At 40.3% G+C, this 17890-nt stretch overlaps 1 protein-coding gene across 8 annotated transcripts in view; it reads left to right on the plus strand.

Annotated features, from left to right (window-relative positions):
• The window catches only part of tpcn2 (two pore segment channel 2), a 57802-nt gene extending 41367 nt beyond the window's left edge, over positions 1 to 16435 (plus strand). For 6 of the 8 annotated variants that reach the window (XM_086027052.1, XM_086027057.1, XM_086027054.1 and 3 more), the window contains 9 exons: positions 2046 to 2095; positions 2933 to 3032; positions 5733 to 5804; positions 6592 to 6665; positions 6838 to 6943; positions 9038 to 9120; positions 9206 to 9287; positions 15437 to 15528; positions 15613 to 16435. In XM_086027052.1, the coding sequence (XP_085883178.1) occupies positions 2046 to 2095; positions 2933 to 3032; positions 5733 to 5804; positions 6592 to 6665; positions 6838 to 6943; positions 9038 to 9120; positions 9206 to 9287; positions 15437 to 15528; positions 15613 to 15700 (747 nt within the window). In that variant the 3' untranslated portion in view covers positions 15701 to 16435. The remainder of the gene's footprint in view (positions 1 to 2045; positions 2096 to 2932; positions 3033 to 5732; positions 5805 to 6591; positions 6666 to 6837; positions 6944 to 9037; positions 9121 to 9205; positions 9288 to 15436; positions 15529 to 15612) is intronic. The other 2 variants (XR_015086336.1, XM_086027056.1) reach the window with 2 other exon arrangements.
• Positions 16436 to 17890: the final 1455 nt, after the last annotated feature.

The raw sequence follows: 17890 nt of genomic DNA on the forward strand, positions 1-17890 counted from the left end.
CACACACAGTCAAAGCAGCATTACGTTGAGTCATTATCAATGAAATGAACTTATTTTCTTGACTGTAACAGTGCAAATGTATTGAAATGCAGTCAAATAGGTCAAGAATATGGCATGTAAGCATACATTATGCTTATAAAAACATATACATGTTTTTATACCGGGCGGCACGGTGGCTGACTGGTTAGCACGTCCGCTGACTGGTTAGCACGTCCGCCTCACAGTTCTGAGGTTATGGGTTTGATCCCGGCTCCGGCCTCCCTGTGTGGAGTTTGCATGTTCCTCTTGTGCCTGCGTAGGTTCTCTCCGGGTACTCCGGTTTCCTCCCACATTCCAAAAACAGGCATGGTAGGTTAATTGAACACTCTAAATTGCCCCTAGGTGTGATTGTGAGTGCGGATGTTTGTCTCTGTGTGCCCTGCGATTGGTTGGCAACCAATTCGGGGGTGTCCTCCGCCTACTGCCCGAAGACAGCTGGGATAGGCTCCAGCACGCCCCGCGACCCTTGTGAGGAGAAGCGGTGTAGATAATGGATGGATGGATGGATGTTTTTATATGAAATTGAAGATCAACGATTCTGTTGTTCGCAAGTGGAGGAAGCAGGAAAACTTCGCTAAGTCAAGAAGACGAAGCTGAGTTTCCGTAGAAAAAAGGCGAGGTGGCCTGAGTTGGAAGACCAACCCGAGCAACTAATTAATGATCAAACAGCCGGGAGAAGCGTCTCTACAGTGACCATTTGAATGAGAGCAGTAGCGCTCGCAGAATAAATGAAAATCAAACATTTTCAAGGCGTTGGTGCTTTTGTTTTATGTGCTTTTGTGTTATGAAACGGCGCCAAGTGTCCATCCGGGCAAGGACTACCGTGGCGCAGAAACTTAAATACAAACGAACTCACTGTTTACCAGAACTGGGCATTGCCCACGTGGGTCGGCTAAATGCAGACGGGAACTTTGTGACGGTTAGGTGATACCCAGCTCTGCTGTTTACATTGTTAAGTACGTCAATAAAGTACCACCGAATTCAGTTTTGCTCCCGCTGCCCTTGTAAAAACATTTGCTAGAATGCATGCTAGCGTATGTTGTAGCGTTCATGCATGCTACCATATGTTTTAAGCTAGCGTATGTTTTACATGCCTGCGCCTTTTAAATAAACCTATGGTCGCAAAATACGGTGAATCACAATGCTTGGCTTTGGTTCAACTCTTATCCTCACATTAGGCATCAAAATGTTTGACAATGGTAGTGAAACGATGACTGGGGTACTCTGGCAAATTGGAGGCATAGGGAGAAAAAGGGGAGATGGAGAGAACTGGTCTTTTCTGCTCAGGAAAACAATTTTGACATACCAGAAACAAAAATGATTTATACACATCTATTCAGCAGTTCACTTTCATTTTTGGGCAGAGGTGGAGCTAGTTACAGGACAGAGTCATCACCTATCAACCTAGCGCTGCATTTGCTTTCGTCTGGGTCATTTTATCACACTGTGGCAAATTGGCAATTGTTTTTGGCTTCTCACAAAACCAGTTTGGAAGGTGTGTTCCCCGTGTTTTGTGGATAGATGGGCAGATACTGTACATCCAGGAAGGGTTGAATAAAAAAAAAAAGAAAGCATGGCTTTTATGCAGATGATGCCTTCCCTAAAATTATGGAAACAATAGACTTAGCCCATTTGCAACTTGTTTCACAAAAACAAAAGCACAATAATTAATTTTGTGCTTGTGGTGCTCTCACAAATGTTCCATGGTGAAAACCATCAGAGCTACCTACTGTAAAACACAAAAAGCCTAATTTATAGGGGCACCTCAACTACTTTTTAAGCCTGTTGCCAATTCTGCTACAATCTTAATAGCTTACGCTACGAACGCTAAGAAAACCACCACTTGCGTGCACACTATCTGTTAGGTGTCAACATGCAATTTAGTGCCTGCTTTTTGGATCTTTGTGAATCAGACCCTCTGTGTCTTAACAGGATGTCTTGTTAATTTAGTTTAATGAATGTATTTATCTATATTTGTCACTGAACATTTTTTTGTCTCCCATTAGGTCCTGCAGATAACTATTTATGTCACCTACCGCCTTCCGTATTCCCATGTGTAAGTTTAATTTAATTTTTAATATATTAGACTGATTATGCAAGGAGAGAGAAAAGGGGTCATGCAAACATTGTTGCACAGCTAGAGCTAGTTGGTTGGTTAACATTTTTAAAATTTTGTCCAAAATTTTGGATCCTCTGGTTCCAAAAATCCAGTCGTTGCAGAGGAGCTATTGTCGCTCAATTTGGTTGTGTAATATAATCAATTATTTAGGAAATTGTGAATTGTTTTGATTTTTTTTAATACAGTGAATGAACCCTTGCATATTTGCAGTTTTTGGAGGGGGAGGGTGACCAATTCATATGCACTTTTTTTTTTTTTTTACCCGACCCCCTGGTTATTCCTATTTTTTTCACTCATTTTTTTCTTTTGCATGACAATTATAAGGGAACATCAATTATTTACAGATTTTTGCAGTTTGCATTTGGGCTTGGCTCTTAGAGGAGGGAACTGTTTGACCCACGCCAAATAATCCCAATTTGATCAGTATTGTTGAAACCATCCATCCATCCATCCATTATCTGTACCGCTTCTCCTCACAAGGGTCGCGGGGCGTGCTGGAGCCTATCCCAGCTGTCTTTGGGCAGTAGGCGGGGGACACCCTGAACTGGTTGATTGTTGAAACCATTCAGGTGAAAAACAGAATACAGACAGTATAAGTTTAATGTTTGACATAAAAGTTGACGTGAAACAATTTTTTTAAATCATCGGATTCAATCTTTACAACGCAAATTTTGTAAGGTTTGCAGGAATTTGATGACTAATTACATTAGCGGTGGTAATTATTACTGTACAGATCTGTAAACAAACTGCATGTGTTTCTGTATCTCACCACAGGAACCCATCCACCCAGGGAATATTTTCTCTGTGGGAGATGGTTCGTTTTGTTAACATGCTGATTGTCTTCCGCTTCCTGCGCATCATACCAGATATCAAGGTGGGTAGCAGTTGTTCAATTCAACTTTTACAATGAGTTTGTGCCTCCCTTGGCTCTGAACAGTGCATACAAAAAAGCTGCACATTAGACATGGAAAGGAAAGATTCTCAGTGGAGCACAACTTGTTCACAAGGCAATTTAAAATGCTTTACAGCTACTTGTATGTGAAATTACAAGAAGGCAAATCAAATCATTCATCCATCATCGATACCGCTTCTCCTCACAAGGGTCGGGGGCGTGCTGGAGCCTATCCCAGCTGTCTTTGGGCAGTAGGCGGGGGACACCCTGAAACGGTTGCCAGACAATCGCAGGGCACACAGAGACAAACATCCGCACTCACAATCACACCAAGGGGCAATTTAGAGAGTCCAATCAACCTACCAAGCATGTTTTTGGAACGTGGGAGGAAACTGGAGTTCCCGGAGAAAACCAGCGCAGGCACGGAGAGAACATGCAAACTCCACACGGGGAGGCCGGGGCCGGGATCGAACCCGCGACCTCTGAACGGTGAGGCGGATGTGCTAACCAGTCGACCACCCTCAAATCATTCGATAAAACTAAAATCATTACTAATTAAGGTTCAGATAATGGATGAAATTAAACATGAATGATGCGGTGCAAATACTTTTAGTTGTCATTTGCACAGCTAAATAGATGTGCCAGAGTTTAGGTCTTCCATCTTTTGAAAGACCAAAACACAGCCTCTGTGTTTAGTCCTAATTCTGGGCACCAGCAGGAGACCACTCCCTGAGGTCCTCAGTGCCCGAGAAGGTTGATACTGTTCTAACGTGTCCTAGATGTACTTTGGTGCTTGACCATGAAGAGGCCTGTACACAAGCAGAGCAGTTTTGAAGTCTAAAGGCTTCTCAGAGCAACAGGAAGCCAGTGCAGAGAGCTGAGCACTGGGCCGATATGGTTGTACTTCCTGGTTCTAAGGACTCAAGAAGCAACGTTCTGGATGTACAGTACTCAAGCTGTCTTGTAGCTTGTTTAGAGAGCCCAGTGAGCAAGCCGTTACAGGAACCTACTCTGCCGGAGACAAATGCATGGCCTAGTTTCCCAAAGTCAAGTTTAGACACTATTCCTTGCAATGTTTTTTTAGATGATAAACACTGTAGCTGCTGATGTTGTTGATTTAATGTCGCTGTTGAAATTCAGATCTGAGTCCAATAGCACAAAGAGGTGACTGATAACACTTTCTCTCTGTTTCTGTGGGCCACAGACATTGAGTTCAGTTTTGTCTGAGTTTAGCTTGAGAAAATTATTTTTCAGCAACACACGGATCTATTCACTGCAATGATGAAATTAATCTATAGGCCCACCTGCTGTCAGTGACAGAGTTGAGCTGAGTGTTATCTGCATAGTTGTAGTAGGACACTCTACAGCTGCCTTTTAGGGCTGCACGATATTGGAAAAATATGCGATATGTGATATGGATATTAACTAAGCGATGTCGATATTATTGCAATATTTAATATGTACTTAAAGAAATGACAGTTTTATTAATGAAAGAAGCACATTTTTTTTCAAGCGGCAAAATAAGCAAGCTCAATGTGTTCTTAGCTAATTCATTGTAATTCCCCTAGATCAGGGGTAGGGAACTCCTGTTCCTCGAAAACCATATCCTGCCTGTTTGCCTGTTTTGGATCTCTCTCTACTACAACACACCTGATTCAAATGATCAACTCATCAGCATGCTCAGTTAGGAGTCTGAAACCAACCTGATCATTTGAGTCAGGTGTGTTGTAATTGGGAGAGATCCAAAACAGGCACGATATGGTTCTCGGGGAACCGGAGTTCCCTACCTCTACCCTAGATAATGTCCAACAATTGGACGGCGATGCACATTTAAGTTTGCATCCGACTGGTCAAATTCAGATAAAAGCATACAATTCCATAAGAAAAGTATTGCATGTGTTTGCGACATACATATTGCATGGGCCAATATCCGATATCGTCTGTGAGGCCCATATTTTGTGCGAGGTAATGTAAGGTATTGCGAATTATCGATCAAATGAGCTTTGCCCGTCATGCGTCAACACTCCGACAAGCACCTCAACTATTCTCGTTGCATGAAAAAAGGACGTTCACCCCGGGCGTCAAGATGTCTTTGTCATTGCACCTTACTGGGCAACAAGATTACACTTAACAGGCACAATTAACATAAGAAACATGCAAAAAATTACCAACAGAGGGAGACAGTACGTAAGGGCCTGTTGGCACTCGCTGTGAAGACAGCGCCCTGAGATCTGAGTTGAGAAAGAAAGAACGCTTGGGAGGAGGAGGAAAAAAAGAATCGGGGCTCAAACTATTCTCCTTGGGGGATGATAGCAGCTCAGCCCATTTGAGTGTTCCACAGCACAGGTTTCATCACGGGGGAAAATAGGAATCCAACGAAGGCGGTGATTATCATAGATGTCTGGATGACACGCACTGGCGCGTATGGGAAATGTGGTTGACTGTTGTCAAAACACAACCGCTTTTGTCCACATGGCGCCGCCATAATCAACAAAAACTGACATGACAACAGTGTAAAAATCGAAATCTTCTTGGTTACATTTTTCAGGGTTGTTTAGGGTGGTTTAGCATGGAATGACACTTTTTTAGTAAATGTGTTGTGTGTGATTAATTAACCAACAGAGTAGTCTCAAGACAAAACATTTCTCCTCCATGCACTTATTCAAGTATTTTGTTTTACAGCTAATGGCTTTGGTTGCAAGTACCTTGTTGGACCTAGTGAAAAACCTAAGAGCCTTTGCAGGGATACTGGTGGTGAGTTAAAACAAGATTTCCTTAATGAATCAAAAGTTGTTAAATTTTGGCTCTTACCCATAATCTTTAGATGACAAACATTGGACTGGAATGTTAACATGTATTTTTTACTAAAACGATACTCAGCATAATGTGTGTTGCTGTTTGGTTTTGTATTACTGATTTTACATGTCCTGTACATACTGTTTGTGTGAACCAAAATCGATTTGAATTGAAAAACAATATATCCAATTAAAATCAGATTAATTATTAACAAGGGCTCTAATTAATTAGATGTATCACTGCTGTGACATTTTATTCGTCTTGACTTCACTTTATTTGTTGCCGTTTACCAATTGTCCAAAAAATACATAGGGGTGATTGTATTATGTTTTGTTGCAGTTTTTTTCATTGTGTGTATCAGTGATTTCCCCCCCCCCTTTTCTTTTCGCAATATCGTAATATAGCCTACTATTGATTGGGCGTCATTTCAACATGATTATCTCAATCCAGATGAAATTGTTATACTGTTTGATTGCTAGTATTTTATGAAATAAGAAATATAAAGGAGGGGCCAACATAAAGCTGCTTCGTCTACAAACAAGTGGTGTGATCTGGATTAATGCGCCAATAAATAATTCACTCTGTTATGACAATACAGAGCTCAGTATTTATAAGGAGTATTTTTATTGAATAACTTCAGTGGTGAGCTTCAATTTCACGGTAATGTAATTATTTTTTTTCTTGTCGACATAGAAGACAGGGTGATAGAACATTAAAATGGGAATGTACATTGTTCTCTCTGCAGGTGGTGTACTACATGTTTGCCGTGTTTGGCATCTGGCTGTTTGAGGGGGCCATTAAACCACCGGTACATAAGAGGTATCAATAGACAAATGATATAGCTTTTTTCTTTTTTTTTTGGTAATATTGATAATTGATCATTTTGGCTCACATCTCAATGTTTCTGGTTTCAGCTTTATTCCCTCACCTCACGCAGAAAAGCAGTGTATTTCATCATTTTGTAATAGACTTTATTATTATGTGTTTTCAGTGTGCCATACAATACAACCATGGAAAACATCACCTCTAACATCAGCACTGAATGTGGCACCTATGAACAGTTAGGCTACTGGCCAAACAATTTTGATGACTTCGCTGTAAGTTTGTGCTTTGTTTGCAGCTATTTAGTGTGTTTTTCAGTTTGTTTTTCACGGCTCAGATTCAGAAAACAGGTCAGCCGTGATTGGTCGTTGTGAGCAGTTGTGCTGTCATTTTCAGTCGACAGAAGACAAAATGGCCACCCCCAGAGATAGCTAAAAGCGAGTGCATTTTGCTGCTTAATTTATATTGCACAAACGCAAAAGATGCCGTGTTTCAACTAGTGGGCCTGCTGGGAACATCTTCTTGGAAAAAAATATGTTTGGGTTGACTTCCGTTTTAACCCATTAAGGCCTAAAGTCTCAACAGCTCCCCAAAACCTAAGGTCGCCTTTGGAATTACCCTTGAAAATCTGAAGTTCTCCCAGAAATTCAACACTTACAAAATGATTAATATCTCAGCCACTGTAGCAGGCAGAAACATAATTCCAAATTAATTAAAGATCTTAGACATGTGGCTTTCACAGGCTATAAACACAGCACCCACACAGGCAGGATTTATTATTATTTACTGTTTCGATCGAAGATATAAAAATAATGTGTCAGTGCAAGAGAAGCACTATTTTAATTTTTTTTAAATCGAGTTGTAATTGCCATCCTCTATTCTATTACAAAGACGTCAATATCGTCATTGTCTACAAACCATATCATATCACGTTCGACTGGTTCCACTGGTCGTGCGCGTCGTCTATATAGCACTGCCGTTACTTTAATCAGAGCTCCCAGCGATCGACGGCGTCCGCCATTAGCCTAGCTCGAAAAAATTCCACGACATCCTCCACGGTCTCGCGACACTGTCATGTGTATATTCTGATGCATTAAATTGGCTAAGAGATGGAGAATTGGATTAAAAAAAGACACAGACGTGTCCGCTCTCCCGGCTTTAAAGGTAGAATGACGCAACAGCGCTCCAGGCTCTAGTGGTAGAAACGCGGTTATGCGTTCCCGTCCTTAATGGGTTAAGCAAGTTTCGTCAAGCCCCATTGTTCACAAGGACAATCAGGCATGTGCGTGTGTGCAGTGAACATTTCAGGGACAAACAGTGGTTTAGTGGCTTGGGACACGCCAAGCAGGTGAAATTAAAATCCAACGCCGTGCTGAGTATTTTTAACGAGCCAGATATGGGCAAAATTGCCCAAGGGAGTATCTGTGCTTCCTCTCAAACCTTTGCCATCCCTGGCAGCGCTGGCGGCACTTGTGGGGCCTTATGTCCAAAATGTGAGCGGAGTCCATGCTCGTAAATTAGGCCGCCGAGACACGGGACCAAAGCAGCACTCTTTTGATCATGCACGCATCATAGCACAAAAGAATTTGAGAATCGTCCATGCCGGCGTTTCTCGCAAACGAGCACCATGTCGCTGAACCTCCTGATCCACTCGTTCTCCAAAGTGAATTTTGTGCCATCAAAAGGACATCCAGAGCTACATCTTTCAAATCAAAAGTGTAATCTCATTCGGTAGACTTATTCCATAATATTGGCTGTAAACGATATGGCTTCATTCTTTCAGGATTAACTCTAGATGCTTTCGATTCGGCGTAGCTGTGTGTATATTATTGTGTGTCTAGTCTAATGCTTCCACACGTGACGATTATCTTGTGACGTCTTCAGTTAACATGGCGGCCTGCGATATTATTTTTAAAATCGTTTTGCAAATAGTTTACACATGTAAAGTGTACCTTTAATGAAATATATTGTGAAACTTTGTACTTACTACAAGTGCAATTAATTTGAATTATGTTACATCTCCTTACCATATCATTTGCTCATTCTAAAACAGTGGTTCTTAACTGTTGTCACCCTGGAACCCGCTTCTTCCGATTGTTGTGAAGTTGCGACCAATTGTATACTAGTTAAGAACAATACATTTTGGAGGGTTTAAAAATATCCTCTGAAAATACATGTAATAACTATATATATAACTTTTTACTATCTGTCCGCAGCCCACCCAAAATTGGTCCGCGAACTACTTTTGGGTCCCGACCCACAAGTTGAGAACCACTGTTCTAAAACCTGCTATCATTATGACATATATACAGCATGTAAATTAGTTGCTCATACTCACAAAAAAACGAGCGCTCCCTCTTGTTTTTTAGGCGGCCATCGTTTTGCTGTATGATATCATGATAATCAACAATTGGCAGGCCTTCCTGGATGCATATACCAGATATACCAATGAGTGAGGCAAAAAATATGCAGTAAACATAAAGAAGTAATTGAATATGATGTGCATAAACAGCTTAAATGTGTTCAATGTTTCTCAGGTGGTCGAAAATCTACTTTGTGTGTTGGTGGTTCACTTCCTCTGTCATGTGGGTAAACTTGTTCGTGGCACTCATCCTAGAGGTCAGTACACTCAATGCACTGATAAATCCCCTCCCAAAAAGTTTATACTCAAAGATAAATTTGTTGGGGAGGCTGAGGCCTAAATCGATCGCTTAGATCGCATAACGAGAACCTCAAATGTTTTGAAGGTGTTGTTTGAGCGAGGACTCAGTTTGAGTGCAGATTCGAAAATGAGGGTTCCACTCCAGCCCTTATTATGAGGACGCACAACATCTGAACTTACATAGTTTGGAGGGGAGGCTTCATTTAACGGTAAAAACTCACTAATAAGGTCATTAACTACCATGCTTTAGAGGAGAGTGATCTTATATTCATAAGACCAAGTTTCACTGAAGTAGGTTGATCTGAGTTATTTGCCAACGCAGGAAATATTCTTATTTGTGTTGTCAAATGTTACTTACTGCACCACTTAGTAAAGAATGGTCAGTGTCAATGAGTGTTCTGTCAATTTATCAACTGTTCTGCAGTAATGGAATGTAACGGCACAAAACTGCTGAGCAGCAAACGAACTCATTTTTTCAGAAAAAAATCAACTCACTCAAAATTGTAAAAGGATTGCAGTACTATCCTTGTCCTGCGTTAGAGGCTGACATTTTTTCAGGAATCCCAAGGGTCACGGGAATATCGTAGGATTCCCATAGGATGTGAACCAATTTTACCTTTAATCATAGGATTGGGAGGGTATTAGGGATAGACTGAGAGATAGATTATCGGCCAGGCCAATTATCGGCTCTGATATTCAGTGTTTTGACTAATATCAGCATCTGCCTTTTTTTTTAACCTGATGGCCAATAATAAGTCTGTGGTAACTTCAAGGAATTATTTATTCAAATTTTCTGTTAACTTCATAAGAGATTCTACTGACCCTGAGAACACTGCACTTTTTGTTTTTGTTTGAAATCAAAACAAAGATAAGTGACATTTTAACATTTCTGTAATTTTTGAAAATTTGCAGGACTTTATTTACTGTAGGAAACTATTTGAAGCTATTGTTTAAATTTTCATTTAGACAGTTTAGAATTTTAGAATTCAAAAATTCACGACGTGCTTGTGTTGCAGCTAAATGCTATCTTGGTTCAGCAAATTGTAAACAATTCAATCCACTCACAATACTCCTAGCCGGTAAGTGGTTGTGCACAGGAAATTAGCCAGCTAATGATCTTTAAAGGGAAGTCAATAAACATTTTTTTTTCAAGAATATGTACTATGCAAGCCCACTAGTTAAACAAGGCATTCTGATAAATTTTGCGTTTGTGGAATAAGTGTTAATCCACTAATTTTTAGCCCTCTCTGGGGGCGGCCATTTTGCCTTCTGTCGACTGAAAATTACATCACAACTGCTCACAACGACCAATCACGGCTCAGATTCAGAAAACAAGTCAGCTGTGATTGGTCGTTGTGAGTAGTTGTGATGTCATTTTCAGTCGACAGAAGACAAAATGGGCGGCCATTTTGTCTTCCAGACATGGCCCCAGAGATGGCTAAAAACGAGTGCATTTTGCTGCTTAATTTGTATTCCACAATCGCAAAATTAATCAGAATGCCTTGTTTCAACGAGTGGGTGTGCTGGGAACATATTATTGAAAAAAATATATTTGGGTTGACTTCTGCTTTACACCTTTCATGTTCATGAGTGCACTTTTTTTTTTTGCGGCGGGGTGGGGTGGGGACGGAGTTCCGGCGGAATCCAAGGATGGAAGCGCTTTAAAAGGACGACAGACAGGGTCGGGGGTGGTGACAATTTTTATGAATAAAGACGGAGGGACGAGGCCGGAAGGGTACTCAAGTCATGGAAGGAGGATGGAGGACGGACTGGCAAAAAAGGGTCAAGTGCCCAGCCCTGCAAATAAGTATATAATAATAATAATAATAATAAACATTATGCAATTCAGAACAAATTTTCAATAAACATATGCTTAAAGACGTTTCAACAAAGGTAAGAGTTATAATTTTTTTTAGATTTTGATGCTAATATTTTCCTTTTTGCTTAAAATGAATATCGGCTCCAAATATTGGATATCCTCCTCTTTGACTACTAATAATCGTTATCGGCCCTGAAAAACAACATATCTCTAGACCAGGGGTGTCAAAGTCAAATGGACGCAGGGCCAAATAAAAAATTTTGCGACAAGCCGTGGGCCCATAGTATGTTCATTGAATTTTTTTTAAATGTCCAGATTGCATCGGGTCCTTCGCGCCTGCTGATGATGTCACGCTTTATATTTCTATAATATATTTCTTTGCCTCTATGTTTGTCACCCCGCTGTTGTGTTTTTATGTTCGGAGTTACTAAATAAAAAATAAAATAAAGTACCTTACTGCTACTTTTGCGAGGCAGCTCGTACGTCACTTCCGCTTATGACCCGAGAAGAAGCCGCTGCCCGTCTTGTGAAACAAGATCAGTGGAACATTTGTGTTTCTCCTGCCTAACTGGAAACAATTTTCTGGTTGACTCGAGCTACAAGATTGTATGAACTCTACATAATGTGAAGTAAAACTGAGAGGATCATATGATTGGCATGATGTCTCCAGCTGACTGTGACTATTTTAGAGTGGCAAGGTATGGATGTGGATGCTCCTGTCAGAAAACACAGGTCCGTATTCCACTCGACACGTCCATTTATTGTGGTCTGCAACAGCACAGACAAATAACCTAGCAACATCATCCAATGCATATCCATTAGTAAACAATATGCCTAAACATTACAATTCACTGTATTAAGCAACTAAACAGCCAAACAATACATACAATACACATTCACACCTTTCATCACTAGAATAGTTAGCATGCTAGCCGAAATAACTAACTAGTGTTCATCATCGTGACAAAACTCACGAGAACATATCTAGGCTATTATGTACAGCAGTTACCTGACACGAACCTAAATGATTAAACTCGCCTTTTAATATTTACACACAACAACAAACGTGGTGAAACACGGGAAATCTGCAACTACTGAATTTGCTGGCACGAACAAACTACTAGCTAGCTGTGTCGAAGGAGGAATAAGAAAAGAAACCACGTCCCTCACTATCAACACTTGCCTGTTCACAGTGTGGGACATCTCACTACCGCATCGAAACTCAATGAATTTATCAAATGCCAACAATTACTAATAATACACTAACGTGAGATTTCTAACATGAAGTATTTCTTAATAAAGCGTGTTTTACTCCGATTAACTTTTCACCACAATCCGATTCTGAAAGTCACGAAAAGTGACGTGAGGTCTTCACGTTCTTCCTTTTACACGACCGAAGGATGATCCTCGCAAAAGTAGCGGTTATGTTCGTTATAACAACAGCCAGGGTGGCAAACAGATGCAAAGAAATATATTACAGAAATAGTGTAACGAATTGGGTTAACTGTGTTGTGGTCGAATTTGTGTCTTGCCAGTTTGTGTTGTTTCCGATGTTTAATGAATGCATCGTGCGGCTCGCTGGATGGGAGGGCATGCGAGCGAGAGTAGTGGAGGACGAACAGGAGAGCCGTTGCTCTTTTTTGACTGAACGGTTGTCGTACTGTTTTGGCGTCGGCTGCTGGTTGGACTAATAAAAACGTGATAATTAAACTACGTGCGTGTTCTTGGAAGACACTACAATATATTTTAAAGTGTGACATCATCGGGAGGCGCGAAGGACCCGATCACATCTGCTACCCACACCGGCTTGCTGCGGGCTGTTCACGGGAACACATGAGAGCGGGATTATCTAGTAGGTAGGCCTAGTACGATAATTAGTATTACTACATTGATTTATCGCTCAATGAGAAAAAACGGACACAGTAGTGTTTTTGGACTCTTTACATTTATATGCATGTTTGTTTACACACGTCATTAACATTCAGTCGCACTGCCTCTCTAGTTCTCCTCTCAGTCATCTTGTTCGCTGCTTGCGCAAGTGTGGGTACTCATGCACGCATTCACATTAGGGATCGAACAGATTTTGAAACCCATTTAAACGGCGTGTTTCAACGACGATAAATGTTCGGTTTGCGTGGATTTTTTAATAAGGTGTAGCAGTCTCAGTTGCGCCAATGCTAGCCATTGCGTTCGGCTAACAGCTATCGTCTATGGTGCTCTTTTTGTGTATTTTATTTCTTATTTATGCATTATGGGTTCTGTGAACATTCTCTGTCTACCAGAAGCATAAACAGATTGGCGATCGGGACCAGATATCAATTTCGTGTGCCACAATTATTGAATCTGGATCCCTCCAATGCTGATGGATGGATAGAATCTACAACATTGCTATACATTTATTCAAACACTTCAGTCTATGTGTAATATATCATATTTATTTATATGGGCTTTTATTTAGGTGAAGTATTGATGAGATCAGTTGGAAAACAACCTTTGTTGAGCCAAGGTTCCTGTTTTTCATTACAAAAATATCATGGGTAGCTAGTAATCCACAATAAAAAAAAAAAAAAAAGAATAATGCATTGAAATAATAAACTTGTCTCCTCTCAATTTAGTCACAAATGTACTTAAATGCACTTGAGAAGAATGTACTTCAATTATATTTGCTCTAACATCATCACTAAACCAGTGGCATTAAAAAAACATTGACTCTTTATCGCAATAGTTTGTGGGAAACTATATTCATCCATCTATCTGAACCGCTTATCCCGGTCCAGAAAAATGTATCTGTAGGTAAAAAAAACCTTGGCAAGTCCATGATGAAGAGTGGACGTCAAACTAGGGCTGGGCTGATAATTCGATATCGATATGTATCGCGATTGACACGTGATCTATACCAATAGAAAATGCCTTCGATAAAACGTTCGATAGAAAAAAAAAGAAAACAAACCCGATCGCAGCATGGTGCGTGATGTAGGCAGTGCGCTTCCGCCTCCAAACATGAAGAAGAAGCGTTTAAACCTAAGAAGAAGCAGCTTTCAAACCAACGAGGAAGAAGCATTTAAACCAGCAAGAAGCTGTTAACTCAACGGAGCACGCTCGCGGGCCCGGCGGCCGTGCGCTACTACGCTCGTAGGCCGGGCGGCCGTGCGCTATGCTCGTGTCCAGCGAGAGAGCGCTGTAACTTTGCTCGAATAAATGACCACTCGACTCAATACAACTCTTACAATTGAATTATATTATGCATGCTAACCCTTTTAAAAACCCATGGATGGAGCCATGGTGTACAAGTAGAGGAGTTCTTGTCTTTGACATGCTAGCAGTAGTTGGCCTTATCCGACACCGGCATCGCACTCAAGGCAAAATTAAGCAAGTAGAATATGAATGGACTATGGATGTAATGAGTCCGCTAAAAAGATAAAGTAGTCCTAAGACGGTTGGTCAACGATGATGTATGCACTGCAAGAGTATTCGTTCACTTACATTGGATGAACATTGAATGAAGGCTAATATATGTGTCAACAACTGCTTTGGGGTAGACCTAATGCAAATAATCATTTACAATGCACTGATGGAGGACAAACTGCACATTGCACTACATAACAATGTACAAAAAACAGTTGACTGTTATTTAAAGGTAAGGTTTAAAACAAAATCAATAATTATCAATATTGACCGATATGAAATACTTAGATTGTGACAGTTTTTCAAACATTTCTCAGCCCTTCTAAGCACATTATCTTTAAAATGGAGTTTATTTAATCTTTATATCGACCAGTTTATTTCACTCTTTCATAGTTACATTGACCTCTTATTAAAGGTTAAGTATTATATTGAAATAAAATAGCCTAAATGTATTTTTCTTCAGGTCGTTATTTTCAATAGTTTAAAAACAGAAAAAAAATTCAATATATATCGATATCGACTAGGGATGGAAATTTCGACTAATTTGCCCGCCGACTTGTCTCAAATTTTATTTGCGACTAGTCGACTAGTCTATAAGGAAGAAAACTTGAATTTTAATACATATTGAATTCAAAGAGTGTGGTCGGGGACCGCATGTGGCGCGTGGGTCGCCAGTTGCCCTTCCCTGTTGTAGTGCGTTACTGGCATACACTGTCTGCAACTGAAATGAGGATAATGGTAAAGGAAAAACGATAGATGGTTTAAAGTTTTATAAAAAATTTAAAAAATGTTTTTCTGTTCCTAATCCACAGCAGTTTAATATGTAAGCAGAAGGCTTTCTCCTCTGCTCCTGTCTGAAATTTATGCTTTGTTCTCTAACAGAACTTCACCTATAAGTGGGATCGCAGTCACAGCTGCTCTGTTACAGATGTGGAGCGGATTAGATATGAAACATCTGTTCAACTCATGTTCAAGTATGTACACATTCTGATGCTAATTAGTTAATAAAGGCTGTTCTCCCAGCTGACCCAAAACGTTGTGTATCTTATCTCCATCAGAGAGCAAGTCAAGGAGCCAACAGAAGAAGAATTGCTTTGTCAGCTACAACAGCACCGCCACCTACACTTACAGGGGGGGGACACATGACACAAACAGTATCCAGCAGTGAAAGTACATCCAAAGCTCTCTGGTGTTATAGTTTGGCATGTAGCAATTCTTAAAAAAAAAAATCTTCTTTGCATTATATGCTAGTAGAAAAAATGTTTAGGCTCATACTCTGATCCACAGTGTTTTGGGAAATCTGAATATGTGTTGTTATCCTGGTAAGTTGCAAAAATATAATCGAATGAATAAAATAAGACCCCAGGTGCAAAATCCATAGGGCATTAAAAATGTTGGACTTAAACATTTATTTGCCGTAGAGGTGTAGTAGTGGATAAATTATGGACTTGTCTCAGTGATGTTCAACACTGGTAAAGGGAGTTGCAAGAATAATGGATCGACTCAGTCTGAAAAAAATCCTTGAAATGAAAAAGTGTATACAATATATTCTACTTAAAATGACATTGCTTCGATTTGACAAATATTTACAGCAACTAATGTTACACACTGTATTTATGAAACATGCAATTTTAGTTGTGGGAATGGTGGAAGCGTGGACATAATTGTGTAATTTTGATGTTTGTGGTTTTTCATTTGCTGTAATATGTAGTTTGCTGGCAATCATGTTCTTATTCTTTGTTATTCAGTTTCCAACCATCCATATTCTGTACTGCTTATCCTGGTTAGGGTCACGGGTGTGCCCAAGCCTATTGCAGCTCACTTCTGATGAGAGGTGTGGTATGAATGAATAATAAGTAAACAGTATATGCTAACATCATACACCCTGCTGCTGTTTTCCTGATGTCAGCCACTTCTTCAATTTGTCGGCGGTACATGCCATGCAAGGGGTTGTATTTGCATGACAGTCCATCCGGCTCCTTTTCTTATCCTTCCCGTATTCTCGGCGGCCTGTTGTTTCCTCCTGCATAGTGCTCTGGTGGTCACTAGTCCACGGTCCCCCTCTTTGTATACAGCTTCAGGATATTAATATGATTCAGAGACTTACCTCCGTGACACATTCGAGTCCTTCTACAACGAAGTATCAAAGAGATCAATTTTTCACAAACAAGCCAACTTAATACAGCGTACCTTACTATTTTCCCTGGTTGTCTAAAAAAAAACAACACCCAGATGTTAAATAGTAGCGACAATTCCGCCACACATCTGCAGAACGAGGAAACGGAAGTAGTTTTGCCCCACCTGTGCAATACTTCTCAAACATAAGTTGCGTTCAAGAGCGGCAGTGTATTAGTATTTGTTTATTTGCTATTTTCACAGCTTTAAATTGGCTAAAAGTGCATAAAAATTACAGACGAATTGGGGACGGACCATTAGTATTGATTTGTGTGGAAAAAATGAATTTGACCATATTTGGACATACGACGTTTCTGCTGGACAGCGACGATAGATAGATGGATAGATGGATAGAGTGGGTTGTACGGAAGGCATTCAGACCCATTGAATTTTATTTTTTTTTGCTGATCCAAGAAACGATCCCATCCGTGACTCAAAATCGACTGGAACCGTAATTTAGAGTGGGTACGGAAAGTATTCAGACCCCTTGAAATGTTTCACTTTGTGTTATTGCAGCCATTTGCCGAAATAAAAATAAAAAAAATCATTTTAGCTCTCCTTAATGTACACTCAGCACCCCATCTTGACAGAAAATAATCTGAAATGTAGAAATGTTTGCAAATTTATTAAAAAAGAAAAATTGAAATATCAGTTGAAGTATTCAGACCCTGATGCATTTTATTGAGTAGAAGCACCCTTTAGAGTGAGTACAGCCATGGGTCTTCTTGGGAATGATGTAATAAGTTTTTCACACCTGGATTTGGGGATCCTCTCCAGTTATGTCATTTTGAATGGTGTATATTAGTGGACAGCCATTTAAAGGTCTCTCCAGAGATGCTCAATCAGGTTAAGGTCGGAGCTATGGCTGGGCCAATCAAGAACGGTCACAGTGATGTTCTGAAGCGACTCCTTTGTTATTTTAGCTGTGCGCTTCGGGTCATTGTTGAAAGGTGAACCTTCGGCCCAGTCTGAGGTACTGAGCACTCTGGAAGAGGTCTTCCTCCAGGATATCTCTGTACTTGGTCGCTTTCATCTTTCATTTAATTTCAACCAGTCGTCCTGTACCTGCAGCTGAAAAACACCCCACAACATGATGCTCCCACCACCAAGTTTCACTGCAGGGATTGTATTGGGTAGGTGATGAGCAGTGCCTGGTTTCTC

Source organism: Filicampus tigris, chromosome 3 (assembly GCF_054856515.1).
Source record: "Filicampus tigris isolate MCC_2025a chromosome 3, RoL_Ftig_1.0, whole genome shotgun sequence".
Taxonomy (NCBI): Eukaryota; Metazoa; Chordata; class Actinopteri; order Syngnathiformes; family Syngnathidae; genus Filicampus; species Filicampus tigris.